Source organism: Euleptes europaea, chromosome 20 (assembly GCF_029931775.1).
Source record: "Euleptes europaea isolate rEulEur1 chromosome 20, rEulEur1.hap1, whole genome shotgun sequence".
Taxonomy (NCBI): domain Eukaryota; kingdom Metazoa; phylum Chordata; class Lepidosauria; order Squamata; family Sphaerodactylidae; genus Euleptes; species Euleptes europaea.
Window position 1 is genome coordinate 5,356,183 of NC_079331.1, and position 21,463 is coordinate 5,377,645.

The window sequence follows — 21,463 nt, forward strand, 5'->3', positions numbered from 1 at the left end:
CCTATTTGTGGGAGTCTAAAGGTTGGTTTCAGAGTTCTCCTGGAAGATGTCTTTTTGCCCGTCCTGGTTCAGGCTAGTTAATGATTGATGTGTCCTCTAATGAGCCGCAATGATATGAGAAACAGGGTTGGTAGGATTGGGATCAGTCTTCACAAGCCATTAAGCGGAGCGCGAAGGTTAAACAGCCCCATTACAAGCCGTACCATCCATAAAACAAGAGCTCTGAAGTTTTATTAGTGACTGGAAGAAGCTGGGGTCCCTAAAAGGAGAGAGGTGCTGCTAAGAATTTTATGGGAAGGAAGGGAAGAAAAGAAATGACAGAGATTCAGTATCCTCCCTTTATTTGGCAATGTGAGCTCATGCTGACCTCACAACAGTGACGCCGCTGATGTCACAAGAGGGTTGTGACATCATCAATATAAAGGCGCTACAATTCAACCCCAGTGGTTTATGACCTGTCTGTTACTGGGGCTATCAAGACTCAGTCTCCTTTGGCTCAGAGTATGGAGAGGCATTTTAGAGGCTAGAATGGAGCCTTCTGTTTTAAAGTAATGGTCAGCTCTGGAGTCGGGTCCCCATCTGATTGAGAGTTGAGAAGGCAGGCTCCAAAAGCGAGGAGCAAGAAATCTCCTCCTCAATGGGTGAAGCAGAGCAGCAAAAAGAGGAAGGAAATGCTGCTTCCTCAAAAGATGTGAGTGGCCCCAGTTCTTCAAGTCAGGACAATGAGGCTAACTGAGGAGGAGGTGGGCAAAATGGAGAGGGCTCACATAGTACAGGCTGAGAATCCCTTATCCGAAATGCTTGGGACCGGAAGTCAGATTTTGGATTTTTTTTGGATTTTGGATTTTTTTGGATTTTGGAATATTCACATATACATAATGAGATTTCTTGGGGACGGGACCCAAGTCTAAACGCCAAATTATGTTTTATGCATCCCTTATAGCCTGAGCCCCGTGGCGCAGAGTGGTAAGCTGCAGTACTGCAGTCCAAGCTCTGCTCACGACAGGAGTTCAATCCCAACGGAGGTTGGTTTCAGGGAGCCGGCTCAAGGTTGACTCAGCCTTCCATCCATTCGAGATCGGTAAAATGAGGACCCAGCTTGCTGGGAGTAAAGGGAAGATGACTGGGGAAGGCACTGGCAAACCACCCCGTAAACAAAGTCTGCCTAGGAAACGTCGGGATGTGACATCACCCCATGGGTCAGGAATGACCCGGTGCTTGCACAGGGGACCTTTACCTTTTACCTTTATAGCGTGAAGGTAATTTTATGCAACATTTTCAATAAGTTTGTGCATGAAACACAGTTTGTGTACATTGAACCACAGGGAATTTTCCACCTGTGGCATCACGTCGGCGCTCAAAACGTTTCAGATTTTGGAGCATTTTGCATTTTCGGATTAGGGGTGCTCAACCTGTAAAATAAAAAGTTACCAATAGAAAGAAACAGATTGCCACCTTTAGGAGGGAATATGGGGCAAGGGGGCTAGATACGTTCACGGAGGAGAGGTCCAACAGAGGCAAACCCCCACAGTGATTAAAGGGACCCTCCATGTTCAGAGGCAGTAAATCTCTGAATAACGGTGCTAGGAGGCAACACCAGGAGAAGGCCTCCGCCTCTATAACCTGCTGTTGGCCCTCCAGAATAACTAGTTGGCCACCATTTGAGCAAACCAAAAAAGGGGGGGGGAAAGATGTAAGGTGACTGCTGACAGCTTTATTGCCATGTACAGCCCCTTACATATAGCTGTTTAAGCTTCATCAGGGGGATCGGAGAACCGTTCCACAGCAATTGAGTTCTATTATTTATGTGCTGAAAGGAAGTAGCCCCGCTCTCTGTGCTTCTAGCGTAGCATGCATAGCAACAATTCTTGCAAGAAGACGCAGGTCTTTGCTTTAGGTGTAACGGGGCTGTGACTTCTAAAGTGAGAACGATGCCAATCCACGTCACTGAGTACTCTTTTCTGTTTTGCTTTTGAATCCGGGGACTTTAGAAACTAAAGTCAGACAGTGGTCGGCTGCCCAAAGGAAGTTCTTTCAGTCTGTTTTCTTGGGGAACCAAGAAGGTAGGTGCGAGGGGTGTGTGTGCTGAAGTTCAGCATGGAAACGCGAGGCTCTGATTCCTCGAAGTGGGATGCCCCTTTGCAAGCAGTTTGTCCTCTCTGATGGATGCTGAATTCATTCTTGGCCAGGTCGTGTGATCTGGGCAATAGTTAGGGTTGCCAGGTCCCTCTTCGCTATCGGTGGGAGATTTTGGGGTCGGAGCCTGAGGAGGGTGGGGTTTGGGAGGGGACTTAAATGCCATAGAGTCCAATGGCCAAAGTGGCCATTTTCTCCAGGTGAACTGATTTCTATCGGCTGGAGATCAGTTGTAATAGCAGGAGATCTTCTGCTATTACCTGGAGGTTGGCAACCCTAGCAATCGTGTCTCCTAGCAAGGGACTCAGGAGATTGAGACTGGGAAGGGCAGCCATGAAGGAGGTAGAAAAGATTCTTAAGGATGTGTCACTGGCAACCAAGATCAAGTTAATTCATGCCTATTCCCTATTATTCCCTATTATTGCTATGTAGGATGTGAAAGCTGGACAGTGAAGAAAGCCGATAGGAAGAAAGTCAGTCAGTCAGTTTTTATTTTACGGTCATTTGACCAAAAAATAGAACACATCTAATGAGAAGTAACATAAATTTGTAATAAAAACAGTATCGGTCAGACAAAGGGGGTTACCGCACTTTGTATTCCCAGCGATGTATTAAGAGTTTGAAAATGTTATAAAAAACATCGCTTTAAAAGGGTTTTTGGATACCACAGCTTATAAATGGTTGGAAAACGTCTTCACAGCTAAAGGGGCCAAACAAAGTGCGAACAGTATTTTTTATAATGTTTTCAAACTCTTAATACATCAGTGGAAATACACAGAAAGTGCGAACAGTATTTTTTATAACATTTTCAAACTCTTAATACATTGCTGGGAATACAAGTGCGGTAACCCCCAGTGAGTCCACAAAATAAAATATATCAATAAGAGCACAACTAAGAACACTTTATGCTGAATAAGGAAATGACAGGAGAACAACCAGCAAAAAGCTCAAAATCAAATGACTATTTGAACTACAAACGACAGTCTTATGTATCTATCCACAAAAAACACCAAGTGTAACAATAGCAAGCACGAAATACAAAGTGAGTATACTTTGTATATAACACAAATAAACATGAAAAAGGTACGAGGATATAGACAAGATGAAACAAACAGGCAACTAGAAGCCCCAAAATAAAGCTGACTGTGAATCCAATAGCTTGGTCATCAGCAATTTCGGGAGCCTGGGCGAGGGCTGCGTTGAATCATGCCTTCTTCCCCAACGAGGCAACCAACCAGGGTTGGTTGGCACAAGGAGTCAGGGCAAAAATGCAAGGAAGCAGGAAACGTTTTCGCCGCTAGGGCTTCATCAGCCTGAAACAAATATTCGTCTCACAAAAGCTGGGCTTTTTCAAAGCTGGTTTTTCCAAAAGGAAGACTTCCTGTCTCTCTCTCTCATTCAATCAGCGCCGCAGCGTCAAATCAGTACATAGGGCGTTGATGGTGGTGGGCAGGGGGCCTGTGGCTACTGTCTGGCCAGGGCCCCTTAAAACCTGGAACGGGCCCTGCCTAGAGAAATTATTCTTCCTGGCTAGGGTTGCCAGGTCCGTCTTTGCGACTGGCAGGAGGCTTTTGGAGCAGAGCCTGAGGAAGGCGGGTTTGGGAAGGGGAGGGACTTCAATGCCATAGAGTCCGATTGCCCAAGCGGCCATTGTCTCCAGAGGAAACTGATCTCTATCGGCTGGAGATCAGTTGTAATAGCCGCAGTCGTCTTGTTTGTGGCTTCCTAGAGGCACCCGGTTGGCCCCTGTGTGAACAGACTGCTGGACTTGATGGGCCTCGGTCTGATCCAGCAGGGCGTTTCCTATGTTCTTATGAGATCTCCAGCTAATACCTGGAGGTTGGCAACCCTATGCCTGGAGAAATGACTCTTCCCGGCCCTGGCTCGGAGCCGACGCCACTAAGAGTGGAGGGGTGGCCATGAGGTTGTCACAGACAAGCGCCACTCATTTGTCCCTGAGAAATTTGGTGGTGGCGGCAGCCGAGCATCCGTTAGTCACAGCCTGTTGCCTCCCGTGATTACTTTGCCTTTGATTCCCATCACAGGCCGATTACAGCTGTCGCCTCACATTCGAGAGAGGAGCGCCTCGCGTTTAACCTTTCCATTTTCTTCTCTCAGCCATCAATAGGTCCTGTGGGAATTGCCCATGCCCGGCCTGGCTGCCAGGGCAACACAGAGGGAGGGCTGGGGAGGCAAAGACGGATGGCGTGTCATCGGTATACATATAAGCTCACAGTGGGAGTGAATGTCAGATGCTTTCTGTGTGGGCGGGTAGGTGTGTTTTGTTTGCGTGTGGAATGAAGATGGCAGTTCGATTTCTTTTTATTTTAAAATAGTTTCAGAGGGCAGTTGTGTTGTGTCTGTGTAGGACAACTAGATTGGAATCCAGTAGCACCTTAGAGGTGGACCAAGGAAGGATATTTTTGCAGCAGTTGTACGCAGGCTTTAACAGGAAGAAGAAGAAGAAGAAGAAGAAGAAGAAGAAGAAGAAGAAGAAGAAGAAGAAGAAGAAGAAGAAGAAGAAGAAGAAGATTTGGTCTTTATATGCCAACTTTCTCTACCACTTAAGGGAGAATCAAACCAGCTTATAGTCACCTTCCCTTCCCCTCCCACAACAGATGCCCTGTGAGATAGGTGGGGCTGAGAGAGCTCTTAATAGAATTGTGACTAGCCCAAGGTCACCCAGCTGGCTTCGCGTGCAGGAGTGGGGAAACCAACCCGGTTCACCAGATTAGTGTCCGCTGCTCGTGTGGAAGCGTGGGGAACCAAACCCGGTTCTCCAGATCAGACTCCACCGCTCCAAACCACCGCTCTTAACCACTACACCATGCTGGCTCCTGCTTGCATTTCCTAAGCTGGGCTGTTGTTGTTGTTTCTGACAATTTTGCAGCTGAACTTTGCAGTGTGGGCCCATTTCATTGGCTGGAAGAGAGACACGGCCGGTTCGCCAGCAGATCTTAACTCGGCTTTGTTTTTCGCCTCCCTGCGCACTTTACTGAGTCCATTTGTTTGTGTGACTTGCGTTTCACCAGTCTGGCAATGCTCCCACTGCAATCCCATCCACAAAGATTGTTACTCCAGCATCCTGGACTGTAACCACAGTGAACGTGTACCTTGGGTCATAACCAAATGATACCTTCTCCCGTTGAGGTCATCATCATTTACCAGCCCAATAATTTTGTAATACTCCTGCATTCACCACTCCACAAAACACCTTGGCATCCTCTCCTCTTGTTTTCGATGGCTCTTTTTGTGTTCCTCTTGATGTTTGATCTCGCGTGCGTGTTTTCATTTCCTTTACAAAGATGATTTTTTTATGATCTTTGTTTTGACCACATTTTTATTAATAACATGAGTCCTCGAAATAACAGTTGTTAATTTGATTCGACTGCCGGGAAGCCGATGGTCTCACTCCTTTTGGTGACTCACGGAGTTTTGGGCTTGTTCCATGCTGGAACGAGACGGCGGCTCGGAGTCTACGAAGGAGGAAGAAGAAGGGCTTAACCAGAGACCCCCACACGACGCACCAGAAGCTTTTCTGTAAGAACACAGAAGCGGTTAAAAGACTAAGTCGAGGGCTATGAAAAATTTTGCTGCTTCTTTGGAGAGGTAGGGTTGCCCAACCTCCAGGGAGTTGCAAAAACGAACAGTAGTTGGCTCTGCAAACTGTGATATATTGTAATAAAACAAGCCAAAACAAGCAACAAGTACAAGACAAGTGAAGATGGCGCAAGCAAACACAAGCAACAGCGAAGAGTCAAAATAATTTCAAAATAAGGAACAATGTCCAGTAAAGTCAGCTTGGCTCTTGGCTGGGTGCTTGCGCAGCCAGGCAACTCGGAGGAAACGCCTTTCTGGATATGCAGCAGCGCTTTCGTCACCAAAAGTGACTTCTTCAGCCTTTGAATGTGCCATGCAGCTTACAGCTTCAAATTTCTCTGCTCCCAAACAGGGCTGCTAACTCATTCTGGTTTGATCTTGTAATGAGGCGGAGTGTAATATTACACTCCTTCGAATTGCCTGACTGCGCAAGCACCCAGCCAAGAGCCAAGCTGACTTTGTTGGACATTGTTCCTTATTTTGAAATTATTGTGACTCTTCGCTGTTGCGTGTGTTTGCTTGTGCTGTCTTCACTTGTCTTGTACTTGTTGCTTGTTTTGGCCCATTTGTATATACAACATTGTTATTGTCAGTTACTTTTTCACAGTTTCACTGTGTCCTGTTACATTGTTTAAAGGATTGTTTGATGTTTTATTACAAAATATCACAGTTTGCAGAGCCAACAACTGTTCATTTTTGCAGCTTAACTATACAGTTTGAATGAGTAGTTCATACCAACCTCCAGGTAGTAGCTGGAGATCTTCTGCTACTACAACTGATCTCCAGCCGATAGAGATCAGATCCCCTGGAGAAAATGGCTGTATTGGCAATTGGACTCTATGGCATTGAAGTCCCTCCCCAAACCCTGCCCTCCTCAGGCTCCGCCCCCAAAACCTCCCACCGGCGTGATAATTTTTGATGCTGGTGTAATTCAGATGTTTTCTGTATGGATAGTCATGTATTCTCCCCGCCCCTTCCCACCCGTGTGCTATGCTTTGAAACACTGAACATCTTGCTGCCTCTTTTTTCTGCTCTCATGTCCCAATAAATCCCTGTCCCTCTCATTTGTCCAAAGGCATCCTGCTCTCTGTAGTGAATCTGCTCTTTATCCCGTTCTCTGCCCCTTCTTCTGCCTCTTGGAATATCTGTGTGAGATTGCCTTTTTTTCCATTCCAAATTTCCCATGATCTGCCTCAACCCATTAGGGACAGGTGCAAATGGCAGCAGGACCCTACTTTTCTTCTTTTGACCCGTTCCTTGGGAAAGGTGGAGTTGTGGGCAGTTTGGCCTTCCCAGGTGTGGGGCCCAGCAGCTGCCCCTGATGGAAAGAAGAAGAAGAAGAAGAAGAAGAGTTGGTTTTATATGCCGACTTTCTCTACCACTTAAGGGAGAATCAAACCGACTTACAATCGCCTTCCCTTCCCCTCCCCACAACAGACACCCTGTGAGGTAGGTGGGGCTGAGAGAGAGTGACTAGCCCAAGGTCACCAGCTGGCTTCATGTGGAGGAGTGTGGAAACAAATCCAGTTCACCAGATTAGCCTCCGCCGCTCATGTGGAGGAGTGGGGAATCCAACCCGGTTCTCCAGATCAGACTCCACCGCTCCAAACCACTGCTCTTAACCACTACGCCACGCTGGCGTAGCACCACCCCTGGAGAGGCAGCATATTCATCTTCTATATAAATAAATAAAGCTGCTTCTTTGTTCATCTTGAGATTTACCTTGGAATCTCCAATTTGTTGTCATAGATTCTCTGCAGGAGGGATTTGCACGTTGTTGCAGCCTGTAGCTTTTGGAATACATCTCCGTGCCTCTCCACCCAATGGACCTCTCCCCAGGGCTCACCCGCATTTTTATAATTTAAGGTTTTTTATTCCTTGCGTCTACCAAGTGGTATATCAATCACTAGGTTTTGATTGGCAGCAACGGAGGAGGTACATTGTGCCCCTGCTCAAAGGGGGCTGTGGGCTCTTTGATTTAAAGGAGGGGGGAGTTTGCAGGGCTCTTGGGAACAGCCGTTCGTGGATGCAGCCAGATGAAGTGCTAATGAAAAGCCGACCGAAAGGGTCTTCATCCTTCGTTCATTTGCAAGTCAGGAAGCCCTAGAGACCCCCGCTTCTGCCTTCTAAGAGTGCTTTCAGTTCCTTCAGATTGTGGCTGGCAGGGACGGCCTTAACAAGAAGAAAGGGGGATAGGTAGGGTCGCCAACCTCCAGGTAATAGCAGAAGATCTCCTGCTATGACAACCGATCTCCAGCCGACAGAGATCAGTTCACCTGGAGAAAATGGCTGCTTTGGCAATCGGGCTCTATGGCATTGAAGTCCCTCCCCTCCCCAAACCCTGCCCTCCTCTGGCTGCACCCCAAAAATCTCCCACCGATGGCGAAGAGGGATAGGGTTGCCAGCTCCAGGTTGGGAAATTCCAGGAGATTTGGGAGTGGAGCCTGGGGAGGGACCTCAGCCAGTCATAATGTCATAATCAGCCCTCCAAAGCAGCTGTTTTCTCCAGGGGGACTGATCTCTGTCATTTGGAGATCAGTTGTATTCTCCCAGTCTCTTCCTGCATGTAAAAAATAGGGGTAATAATACTGACCTACTTTACAGGACTGTTGTAACAATTACAACTAAACAATGTATGTAGAGCACTTGGAATGCTGAAAGTGCTATGAACACATGAAGCTGCCTCGTACTGAATCAGACCCTCGGTCCATCAAAGTCAGTATTTACTCAGACCGGCAACGGATCTCCAGGGTCTCAGGCAGGGGACTTTCACATCCACTACTTGCTTGGTCCCTTTAACTGGAGATGGCGGGGATTGAACCTGGGACCTTCTGCATGCCAAGTAGATGCTCTACCACTGAGCCACGGCCCCTCCACATGGGGAAAACGCTGGTATGATAAAAGCGGAGCCGAAAACACAAGAACTTGGGGGGTGGGTGCCAGTCTGCCAGGTAGATACACGTTGACTTGATCCATTTTCTTTACGGTTCTTACGCATCTCCTTGGCAGGTCAAGGAGGATCCTGCAGAACATGGACAGCCGGTCCACACTTCAGGAACAAATAACCAACACCTGGCTAATTCCACAAAGGAATCCATCACCATAACGTTGCATGGAGCCAACAATCTGCCCTCGACCAGGAAGGGTCACGTTCCTAGTCCCTATGTCATTATGTGAGTATCTTTTCTGGACCTGAGGGACAGCTTTATTTAGGTGTCCCCCCCCCCCCAAGTGAAGTCTTGGTGGAAGCCGCTTGCTCAATTCCTTCTTGTGAAACAGAGAGCATCCCTTTGGTTTTCAACACTGCCTAGGCATATGCTGGGAAATTGTGCGGGGGCCGGGTTTGCCTGGAGAGGGGGGCATTTATAGGCGGTGATGCCTCATCCCAGGTTGTGCATTTGGCTGTCATTTTCTGTACCTGGAGACAACGTAATTCGTCCAAGAGGACAGCGGGGAGATGCTTATTGGCTTTTCAAACCTTGTATCAAATAAATAAAATAGCGCCGCATCGCTGTGCTCTGGCTTTGTGTTTAATAGATGCATCATGGGACTCAATTAAAGACCGGCAACTTTGGTTTGGCAGATTAATTGAAAGGGCATCGCTGAGTTGTTTTGCACACAGATGGGCAGAGATTCTGAATTCCTAGCAGCTCTTTTAAAAGGAAAGGTGTGTGTGTGGCGGGTGTGGGGGGGGGGAAGGATACAATCCCACTTCGTAGCCCCAAAGGAGAAGCCAGGGTGCTCAATGTTTCCATACTGTATGCAAACAAGGTTTGTGTTCTCCGGCTCTCTTTTAGAGACGGTGTTAATTTGGTGTCCCTGAATCCCAGAGCAGCTTTGTAGGCCAGGGTTTGTGTATTCTAGATTTCTACCTTCGCATCATGCACACGTGGAATTTTGCATCTGGTGCAGGGGCCCTGGCCATCTCTGATTTCCCTTCTTGATCTTAAAGCTGCAAAGACAGGTTTCTACATGTCTGGGGGAAGCTTGGTGAGTGCTGGGGGCATAGGGGCTACTTAGGGTTGCTGCTTCCTACCATGGGAACCCTCTGTCCCTCCAGTGCCCTAGGTAGGGTTACTAACCTCCAGGTACTAGCTGGAGATCTCCTGCTATTACAACTGATCTCCAGCCGATAGTGATCAGTTCACCTGGAGAAAATGGCCACTTTGGCCATTGGACTCTATGGCACTGCAGTCCCTCCCCTCTCCAAACCCTGCCCTCCTCGGCTCCGCCCCCAAAACCTCCCGCCAGTGGTGAAGATTGACCTGGAAACCCTAGCCCTATGCAATTGCCTGTGTCTGCCTAATAAATGAGCCTAATAAATGAGCCTAATAAATGAATCTCAGAAACTACACTGGATTTCTAGAGATTAAGCATCAGTGGGAGAGGTGCTGGGTGGGCATAGATCTTTGTTCCTCGCTATAATTATCCGAACCAGAATAAAGGCAAATACTCCTCATCTGCACAAAGTATACAGTTTTCACAATTTGAGGTATCTTAATGCAGAATGACGATGTATGTGGGAATAAATGTGCACACAAGTAGATATAGATAAGAGAAATTTCCCCTCTTTTAATGTTCAGTCGTTTTGCTTTGGCCTGCATTCCATTCCTCGAGAATTTCTGCAACTAGTTCTGCAACCAAAGCACATACAATTTGTTTGTCTCAGCTTTTGAGAGCCAGCGTGGTGCAGTGGTTAAGAGCGGTGGTTTGGAGCCGTGGAGTCTGATCTGGAGAACCGGGTTCGATTCCCCATTCCTTCACATGAGCTGCAGAGGCTAATCTGGTGAACCGGGTTGGTTTCCCCACTCCAGCTGGGTGACCTTGGGCAAGTTACAGTTCTTTTAGAGCTCTCTCAGCCTCACCTACCTCACAGGGTGTCTGTTGTGGGAAGGGGAAGGAGATTGTAAGCCGGTTTGAGTCTCCCTTAAGGCTTAAGTGGTAGAGAAAGTTGGCATATAAAAACCAACTATTCTTTTTCTTTTAATTCTTTCTATTGATTCTTTTAAAATCGCCACACTTACGCTTGCATTGTGTGTGTAAAGAGCAGTCAAGTCGCAGCTGACTTATGGCGACCCCAGCAGGGGTTTTCAAGGCAAGTGAGAAGCAGAGGTGGTTTGCCATCTAAATACCAACCCTTCTTAGCTTCTGAGATTGTGCTATATCATGCTGGCTTCCTTCCTTCGCTTACATTACTACGGTGTGGGGTGGAGATGTCGGGGCCATTGTGAATTCAGGTTATCAAGGGGTTTTTTTGTGTGTGTGCAGTGTGAAGAATGTCTGTACCAACACATCGATATTGTTTTTGTGGTGCTTTATTCATGCAATTATGGACATCGGTAATGCAATAGAGATAAAAGACGTAATAGAAGTGAACGCCGCAGCCAACTGCATTCAGAAATCAATTTATGTCTGATGCATTTTTAAACATTTTTTTTTTACACAGCATCTATGTCACTCACATCTGATTTCAGGTAGGAAAGTGACTGATTTTAACAGCGATTTCATTTTCTGAGCGACATGAGTTTGGAGCATTTGGCCTAAAGATTTGAAATCTAAGCCATCTATTCCCTGAATACTTTGCTCGACTGTAATCCGATTGATTTTGTGTTATTCAAGAAGCTTCTTTATCTCTAAGAATGTCTTACAATAAAATGTAAGCTGGATACTTGGGATTAACATTGTTTTCTCTGAACTTTTTTTTTTAATCCTCGAAGAAGCATGCAAATCTTGGACAAAGTAGCCCAAGAAAAGATAGTATGGTCACCTATTCTGTTTTCACCGGATAGCTGTCAGCTTTATTTATAGGAATCTCCTGTGATCTACTTTCTGAAATGCATGACGGGTTCCACTCAGCTGTGGAAACTGAGAGCGGGGGGGGATCCTACAATTTATGTAGACAGTTCTTTTCTTGATGGTAGACAGTTCCATAATTGGACCTCTTGATATGTCTGGCTTTAAAAATCAACTTGTGGGTTGCTGGCGGTTAACAGTGGAACAACACTATTGGGAAGGGGTCCCCCCCCCCAATTAAATTTAGGTGTAACTTCTTCAAATGAAGAAAAATTAGGTTAGGTGTAATAGCAGGACACCCTGACCTATATGACTCAGGCTAGCCCGAGCGTGTCAGATCCTGGAAGCAAAGCAGGGTCGCCTCTGTTTAGTACTTGGATGGGCCAAGGGACGTCCAGGGTCTCTATGCAGTCCACAAAGGATGTCCAAGGTCTCTATGCAGTCCACAAAGGATGTCCAGGGTCTCTACGCAGAGGCAGGCAATGGCAAACCACCGCTATACATGAGCGGCGGATGCTAATCTGGTAAACTGGATTTGTTTCCCAACTCCTACACATGAAGCCAGCTGGGTGACCTTGGGCAAGTTACAACTCTGCTAGAGCTCTCTCAGTCCCTCGTACCTCACAGGGTGTCTGTTGTGGGGAGGGGAAGGGAAGGTGACTGTAAGCCGGTTTGCAAGCCTCCTCCTCCTCCTCCTTCTTCCCTGCTAGCTAGACTACTCAGGTATACCAAACCTGATGCTGAATTTTCTGGGTCTGACCGTGTCGCTGAAAAAAAAAGAATCTCTGCGGTTTTTTACAGCATGCATAGTCTAATGTAACAAAGGAGCTGGCGTTCTTCCAAGCACAGATCGTTCGTTATCCATGTTGCTGAGGTTTTAGAGCCTGGATAAATTAACACCAATGGGAGGAACAGAAGCATGGGCGCGGGGGGGGGGGGGCGGCTGCCATATCAGCACTCCATAGCCCCAAACTGGCGTCGTTTTCCAGGGCAAGCTCAAGATGCCAAGCGGTGCTTGGGGAAAGTCCAGAAAATGGAACAGCGTAAAGGGTTGCAGGCCAAAGCTGTAGTTCATAGATTGACAGGGCTCCCTCTGTGCGCGTGCAAAGCTCACGCAGTAGGCGCGCTGCCTAAAGCTTTTAAGGTTCTTGTTTTTACAATGGAAGTTGCTGAAATAAGCAGAAATGGGGGGGGGATGTTATTTCGAAAGTATTATTGGAAGAGATGAGAGCTTGGTATACTGTTTCTTTTTGTTCTTGTTTCTGTGGTTTTCCTTTTTGTGCGGGGAGGGTTTTTTCAGAAGCTGGGTTCCTTCCCCTTACTTGCATTTTGTGTATGGGTTGTTAAGCCGTCTGAATGGGGATTGCTCCAAGCAGTAGCTGGTGAGGTTGTGGGTCACCCAAGAAGAAGCTGCTGCTGATCTGTATCTAAGAGGGAGAACTGGAGGGGCATTGGAAGGCAGATGGGGGCATCTGGAATCATTAGGGGAGGGGCTGTGGCTCAATGGTAGAGCATCTGCTTGGCATGCAGAAGGTCCCAGGTTCAGTCCCTACAGTTTAATAGGGTCAGATGGTAGGGGATGTGAAAGACCTCTGCCTGAGACCCTGGAGAGCTGCTGCCGGTCTGAGTAGACAATACTGACTTTGATGGACCCAGGGTCTGATTCAGTGTAAGGCAGCCTTGTGTGTTCAATCGTCCATGTTGGAGGAAGGCTAGCTGTGCCTGGTTTTGGTTTTGGCTACAATGGAATTAGCTAGTCTCCTGCACTGTGTGTGTGTGTGTGACTGTTGCACGCCGTGTTTGAGCGCATAAAAGTGACATGCTCAGCAAAGAGAGCAGAATTGTTTTAAAATTAAAGGCACGGTTTAGCTGTTGTGAGCTTTGTCTTTACGTTTCAGGTGCAAAGGAAATGCATGTAAGTTTTAATGTCATATCTGAAAACTCCCCAGAGCAGGCTCTGTTAAGTGTTATACTGAGAGGTGTGTAATAGAGTTCTCGAGTTTTTAAAAAAGCAAATGCCGTATCTAACACCCCACCTCCGCTGACTGCTATTAGCGCCATGTGTGGAAAAATGCAGGTGAAGCATGAATGCAGAAAATAGCAGGGAGATCTGGAAAACGGATTGTGTTTGCGAGGGGGGGCAAGGTTCTCCAACTCCAGTGCCATTTCCTAGATTGTATTACTAGCTCTGGACTCCACCTGGCTGCCTTCAGCATCCCCCACCCCACAAAAAAAAAAGCCAGAGATCGATAATGGACTCCGCCATTTAGCCCTGAATGTTATGTCTGAAAACTCTCCAAGTGAGAAGTAAAACTTCTTTGTTTGGGGGGATCCTTCTTTCTTAACTGAGCCAGTGTGGTGTGGTGGTTAAGAGCGGTGGACTCTAATCTGGAGAACCGGGTTTGATTCCCCGCTCCTCCACAGGAGCGGCGGATAGGGTTGCCAGGTACCTCTTCACCAATGGCGGGAGGTTTTTGGGGCAGAGCCTGAGGAGGGCGGGGATTGGGGAGGGGAGGGACTTCAATGCCATAGAGTCCAATTGCCAAAGTGGCCATTTGCTGCAGGCGAACCAGTCTCTATCCGCTGGAGATCAGTTGTAATAGGAAGAGATCTCCAGCTAGTACCTGGAGGTTGGCCACCCAAGTGGCGAAGGCTAATCTGGAGAACCGGGCTGGTTTCCCCACTCCTACACATGAAGCCTGCTGTGTGACTATGTGCTAGTTACACTCTCTCAGGCCCACCTACCTCACAGGGTGTCTGTTGTGGGGAGGGGAAGGTGATTGTAAGCCGGTTTGATTCTTCCTTAAGTGGTAGATAAAGTTGGCATATAAAAACCAACTCTTCTTCTTCTTCTTTGATAGTAGCCAGACTTGGGCACGCGAGGGCTGCCGGTCAGAAGGCGCGACGGGATTCCAAGTAGCATAATATAATGCTTCAAAAGCAGAGATAAAACATACAGAGGCTGTTGACTCACAAAGCGTGCGTCTCCTCGGGCCAGCTGTTCGCTATTTGCAGACAGTGTTCTGTTCTCTACTCATTCTGCTTCACCTCCCCGGAAAGGATCCTTTTATGCCGTAATTAAACCCAAATGGGTTTCCTTTGTAGGCTTGGCCATGAGCTACGTCTAGGGAGGGGTGGGGAGAAACAGCCGAGAGAACAACCGCAGGATTTCCTTCGCTTGTCAAGGAGAATCTCGTGCCGTGACATCATCTAGAAGGAGAATGGCTGCAGGAGAACAAGCTTCACACGCAAAAAACCCAGTTTCCATGCCTGGAATTTCCAGTTTAAAATTTCCTTAGTAGTAGGGCTGGGAGAGTCATCTCAGCCTGTAGCCTTGGAGAGGTATTGTCTGTCAAAGAGCCAGCATGGTGTAGTGGTTAAGAGCAGTGGTTTGGAGCGGTGGACTCTGATCTGGAGAACTGGGTTTGATTCTCCACTCCACCGCATGAATGGTGGACTCTAATCTGGTGAACCGGGTTGGTTTCCCCACGCCTCCACATGAAACCAGCTGGGTGACCTTGGGCTAGTCACACCTCTCTTCGAGCTCTCTCAGCCCCACTTACCTCACTGGGTGTTTGTTATGGGGAGGAGGAGGGAAGGTGATTGTAAGCCAGTTTGATTCTCCCTTAAGTGGCAGAGAAAGTGGGCATATAAAAACCAACTCTTCTTTTTCTTGTATATATATTGCTGGTCTTGACCAGGTGTCCTTCCTGAGTTGCCCGTGGGCGCCATGGTGCCTGCCAACACCTTTCCAGGTGCCCACCAAGAAAGAAAGAAAGAAAGAAAGAAAGAAAGAAAGAAAGAAAGAAAGAAAGAGAGAGAGAGAGAAAGAGAGAGAGAGAGAGAGAGAGGAAGGAAGGAAGGAGGGAAGGAAAGAAGGAAGGAAGGAAGGAAGAAAGAAAGAAAGAAAGAAAGAAAGAAAGAAAGAAAGAAAGGAAGGAAGGAAGGAAGGAAGGAAGGAAGGAAGGAAGGAAGGAAGGAAGGAAGGAAGGGTTGGTTGGTTTCTATACCCCGATTTTCTCCACCTTTTTAAGGAGACTCAAACGGGCTTACAATCGCGTTCCCTTCCTCTCCCCACTACAGACACCTTGTGAGGTAGGTGGGGCTGAGAGAGTTCGGAGAGAACTGTGACTGTCCCAAGGTCACCCAGCAGGCTTCATGTGGAGGAGTGGGGAAACCACCCTATTAGAATCCACTGCTCATGTGGAAGAGCAGGGAATCAAATCCGGTTCTCTAGATTAGAGGCCACTGCTCTTAACCACTACACCACACTGTCCACATAAGGTTTCCAGCTCTGGAGTCGTAAATTCCTGGACATTTGGGGTGGAGCCTTGGGGAGGGGGTGGTTTGGAAGCGGGTGGGACCGCAGCAGCGTATAGTGCAATTGAGTCTTACCCTCCAAAGCAGCCATTTTCTGCAAGGGGACTGATCTCTGTCATCTGGAGATCTTCTGTAACTCCAGGAGATCTCTAGACCCTGCCTGGAGGTTGGCAGCCCTAGGTGTTAAATGTCAAAATTGTGACATGTGGCAGAAAGCCAGGGAATATTGTCCTGTTGTTAAACTGGGTATCACACGAGGGCCCAGAAGAAAAGAACTTGGTCCTTTGGCTATTCGCCATCAAGACATCCAGCAAGATGTCGGTGAGGGCTTTGCGTGTGTGTGTGGGGTGGGTGGGAAGAGGGCTGATTTCCCAATCCCCCCTGCCTCAACCTCCATCTTCTATCCATTTTTATGATTATGGCATTTTGGTCTGAAGCACCCTGGAAAGCATTTGAACAAGAATTGCAGGGAACGCAGGAATGCGGAGACTTTCCCCTCAACCCTGGACTCGCCTGGAGGCAGAAGTGACATTCAATGCGGTGGTGTGCGCAACAGTGTGTGAGATTAAAACCAACAGGGCTCTGGAGCATTTTGCCCCCCCGCTTTGTAAGCATAAAAATAAAGAGCGGGGAAGAATCTCCTGTAAGCCGGCTACACCAAGGCCTTAGATGAAAGGGAGAGCAAACGGCTGTGATCCGAGCCGTTGTCTGCCGTGGGCTTAGCCAGCGTGACGCAGTGGTTAAGAGCGGTGGTTTGGAAGCGGTGAACTCTGATCTGGCGAACCGGGTTCGATTCCCCACTCCTCCACGTGAGCCGCGGACGCAAATCTGGGGAACTGGATTGGTTTCCTCACTCCTCCACACGAAGCCAGCTGGGTGGCCTTGGGCTAGTCACAGCTCTGGTAGAGCTCTCTCCGCCCCACCTACCTCACAGGGTGTCTGTTGTGGGGAGAGGAAGGGAAGGTGACTGTAAGCCGCTTTGATTCTCCCTTAAGTGGTAGAGAAAATGGGCATATAAAAACCAACTATTCTTTTTCTTTAACTTTTTCTTCTTCTTCTTCTTCTTTTTCTTTTTCTTTTTCTTTTTCTTTTTCTTTTTCTTTTTCTTTTTCTTTTTCTTCAGCCTGCGTGAGGGCAGAGGAGCAGGGGAGCACTATTGCCTGCCCCGCCCTGGCTCGTGCCCAAGTAGCCGATTTCCATAAAGCAATTAGGCCCGGACAACCTCGGGAGACTTGGACATCGACAGCTTAAATGGTAACACGCCAAGCCCCCGCATCTCAGCCGCGTGCTGCTCTTTGCATTTTGACAGGGTGCCATCACTCGGTCGCCATGGTAATGTAGGGTGGGCGCGCGAGGGCCCGCCGAGGGTGGCAGGGTGGCAGGAAGGGGCCGGAGCACCCGGGGGGATGCTTTTGTGCGCATGGGGGGCACATAAGGCCGTGAGCATCAGGTGCTTTGGAGTAACCATGGTGAGGAAGGAAAGGCAGCAAGGAATCGGTTATTGTTTGCAAGAATGCGCGCTTGACCTTCGGGTGGGGGAAATGTGTCTGAGAGGGAGGGAGTGGAGCAGGAGTGTTGGGCAGGAGGCCTTGGAAGGGGCGCAGTTTGCTTCGGGGGGGGAAAAGAGTCCCCCAAAGAGGCAGTTGCTAGGTGCAAACAAACCAGCCCAGCCAACATTTTAAGCAGCATTCTTTCGGCACGACAAAAGGCACAAAGGACACGCCAGGAGGCGAAGGGTGTCAGCCTTGTCCTCCGGTGCCACTTTCAATATAATTGCTGGGTTAATTTCCCCTCCCCTGCATATTAACCCTTTGTAATGCTTCCTATGATTCTCTGCAAAGTTCCTCACGGTTAGGGTTGCCAACCTCCAGGTACTATACCAAATAGGCACCTCCGTGCCAATACCAATGGTTAGAAAATCTGCAACGGAGTCTCCAGTACAAAAGTAGCAAGAAATTCTTATTGGTGCTTACACATGTAACATCAACAATACAAGAGTGAAAGAACAATAAAAGTTATATACAGTATGTACAATTGGACTCTACGGCATTGAAGTCCCTCCCCTCCCCAAACCCCACCCTCCTCGGGCTCCACCCCAAAAGCCTCCTTTCGTTGGTGAAGAGGGACCTGGCAACCCTGTTTCCAGGGATTACGCTTTTGAGAGTTGAAGCTCTCTTACACGCAGGGAGCAAGCTTGTTTTTGACCAGGCCTGTTTTTGTGTGTGTTCGGTTTGGCAACCTTAATCCCAAGATTTTGCATCTGTGTGCAGTAGAGAGCTGTGCACGCACTGGAGGATTTGTGTTGTTTTCCTTGGCGCTGGTTTTGAGTTGGCTCTCTCCCGTGAACCAATAAATGTCCCTTTGAAACATGCGCACGCCATATCAAAAGGGGATTGTGCCTTTATTGGCTTGAAAGAAGAAGCTTGCAGGGACTCTGGTTAGAACCGAAGCTTAACTTAGTCCGGCTCGCCGAGCTTTGATTCTTGCTGTATTTAAATGTTGGGACACTGTCAGCGAGGGCATGCAAACGGACCCTGGATAGCTAGATGACTTTCGTTTCACCCCTCCTTCCCGTGGGAAAGAAAAAGGAGGAAAGAGGCAACAGCCAAAAGGCTCGAGAGATCTCCATTTCAAAGTGACTTCCTGATTGTAATCCTGCTCTGATCTTAAGGTGTGAATTCTCTCTCTCTTGGTGTTGGGGAACCTCTGAGGTTTTGCATTTCAAAGCTTTTACTTGTAATCATTCTAACCTGTGTACTCTATAAGAATGCCTTCCAAATGATTTTGCGCCATTGTAACGTTGTGTTTCATAGATTACTGTACCCTTCCTTTCAAATAAATTCTACTTTAACTCTCTGCTAACGTCTGGAGTAAAGTTGATGATCCCTGAGAGGCAACGGAGTCCTAGAATCTGACAGTACGTTACAATCCCAACCTTTTTTGTTTTCGGGTCAGAAGTAGTATTAGGATGTCTGTACCACCCTCGGTGCCGCTCAACGCGGGAGAGGAAAGTCTGCAGACTCCCGCTGATCTTGAGGTTGGCCAAGGAGAAGCGACCCTGGAGCAGCGCCCACCCGGGCCTACCGATGTCCCTGGGAGGCTGACGTGGACCCCCCGACTCTCGGGAGCCGGGCAGCGGCAGAGAGCAGCGTCAGAACCAGGAGGCGACTTCTACCGGGGACCGCTGGCCGCTTGGTATGGAGAAGGGGAAGGGTGGAAGGACCCCACGCTCGCTCACACCCCTACCCTCACTGCAGAAGCGGCCACTCTGATACGCGGACAGAATCAGATGCTCGTTCTGCAGAATCGGGACCTGCAGACTCAGCTAGACACCTTGCAGCGGGATCTGGCAGCTGTTCTAGGGGCAGTGAGGGGGCTTGGACAGCCCGTGCGACCACCCCAAACGGATTCGCGGCCGACTACAGGGTCGCTTGTTATTGGGGAGGCTCCCACGCCCAGACGCCCTACGGCCAGAGACCTGAAGGTATCTTTCGACGGATCCAGCTCACAGTTGTCTCATTTCTTACTCCAAATCTCCGGCTTCATGAAGGACCAGGGAGAGACCTTTGCCTCGGAAGAAGCTCGGGTCAGGTATGTGATCAGCCTATTGGAGAAGGAGGCAGTGGAATGGGCAGTGACAGCGGCAGAAACTATGCCTAGGGTTTTGGCATCCCTGGATGAGTTCTTGTCCGCTCTGCGACGGCGGTTCGAAGACCCCCACCGGGGGGAAAAGGCAAAGGTTGCCATGCGTCGTTTGAAGCAGGGAACCCGCTCAGTAAGTGAGTATGCACAGGACTTTTTATCTTTGTCGTGCAAAATACGGGAGTGGAGCGAGGCCACAAAGGTCCAGCACTTCCGCGAAGGGCTGCGGTGGGAAGTGCTGGATGGCTGTTTGACTTTGGGAGATCCAGACTCGGTAGAGGAGTGGATAAGTTTGGCAGCCCTGGTGGAGAATCGCAAGCTTACTCTCCAGTTCTCCAAGGATCGTCCTTCGAAGACGATCCCTATCCCGCCCGCGAGAGGGGACAATGTAGCGGGCCCCCGGCGAGAGGGAAAACATCGAGGAGTCTACAGTCTCGACAGGGTGCGTTGGTTCAGGGAGGGAGCTTGCCTTCAGTGTGGGAAGATGGGCCATTTTGCAGCAAAATGTACCAACACGCCGTCAGAAGGGACGAGCAACAGGGCGACACAAGAGCGGGAGGCGACACCACCTCGGAATCTGGAGCACAGGAGAGCGGAGGGGATGAACGGTCGCCGTGGGGCGGCGGCCTTGCAAGCTGAAACCTCATCGGATCTTCACAACCGTTGTATCCGAGATAGTCTCCGAAGCCCCTCACCGGCAAAAAACGAGGACGGCCTTCTGTGAGGGAACCGGCACGGAGGGCACCCTCGGAAGAAACCAAACCGGCTCCATGTAGGGTGAGTGATCAGGGAGAGACATTGCTGATACCTGTTGTGTTACGAAACCCCCAAGGGGGGGAACCGGTGGCCGTTGTGGCTATCTTGGACTCCGGGTGCTCCCGGACCCTAATTGATCAGGCGGTGGTAGAACGTCTGAAAATTGGGACTCGAGAACTGGATCAGCCCTTACATTTCCATCAAATGGATGGGAGTGACCTGCGGGGAGGGCCGGTTCATTTGCACACTCGCAAGATGTGGCTGGGGGTGGGAAACCACTGGGAACAGATCCACTTCACGGTAGTTCCTAAGATTTCCTACCCGGTGGTTCTCGGCATCAATTGGTTGGCGGGGCATAACCCGAGCATTGATTGGGAACAAAGGCGGGTGGTGTTTGGAGCTCCCCAGTGCGAAAAACACAGCCGGGATGACTTATCCGGAGGCGAAGGGGGAAGCGCCGCTGCTTTGGAGGAAGCCGCGTTGCCCCCAGAGTATAGTGATTTCGCAGATGTATTTGAGGGGACAGACTGTGACTTATTGCCTCCTCATCGCACTACGGATTGTGCCATCGAACTGATTAAGGATGTTAAACCGTCCAAGGCCAGAGTTTATTCCATGAGTCCTCAAGAGAAAGCAGTGCTGCGAGAATTTCTGGACAAGAACTTGAAGCGGGGTTTCATACGGCCGTCCAAGGCTGCATTTTCTTCTCCCTGCTTCTTTGTGAAGAAGAAAGGTACATCTGATCTCAGACTGTGTGTAGACTATAGGGGGCTTAACGCGATTACTGAAACTAATGCCTACCCCCTTCCCTTAATCCCGGATCTCCTGAGTGCGTTACAGGAGGGTTGTGTTTTCTCGAAAATTGACCTGGCGGAAGCCTACTACAGGGTCCGGATCAAGGAGGGGGATGAAGCTAAAACAGCCTTTTCTTGTTGTTATGGGTTGTTTGAATTTTTAGTCATGCCATTCGGTCTGTCTGGGGGGCCCTCGTGCTTCATGCAATTAATTAATGAGATTCTACACGATCTCCTATTTAAGGGTGTAATAGTATTTCTCGACGATTTATTGATTTACTCCAAAGATCCCGCAGAGCACAGGGAGTTGGTGCGGGAGGTGTTGAGTCGTCTAAGAGACAATCATTTGTATGCTAAGTTATCAAAATGTGCATTCAACCAGGACCAATTGTCGTTTTTGGGTTATGTGATATCCCCCCAAG

At 48.7% G+C, this 21,463-nt stretch overlaps 1 protein-coding gene across 1 annotated transcript in view; it reads left to right on the forward strand.

The window, feature by feature from the left end:
* Positions 1 to 21,463, forward strand: part of CCDC33 (coiled-coil domain containing 33) — a 116,367-nt gene that overhangs the window by 15,684 nt on the left and 79,220 nt on the right. Inside the window, 2 exon segments of the mRNA XM_056866046.1 lie at positions 1,992 to 2,063; positions 8,746 to 8,909. Coding sequence (XP_056722024.1) covers positions 1,992 to 2,063; positions 8,746 to 8,909 — 236 coding nt within the window.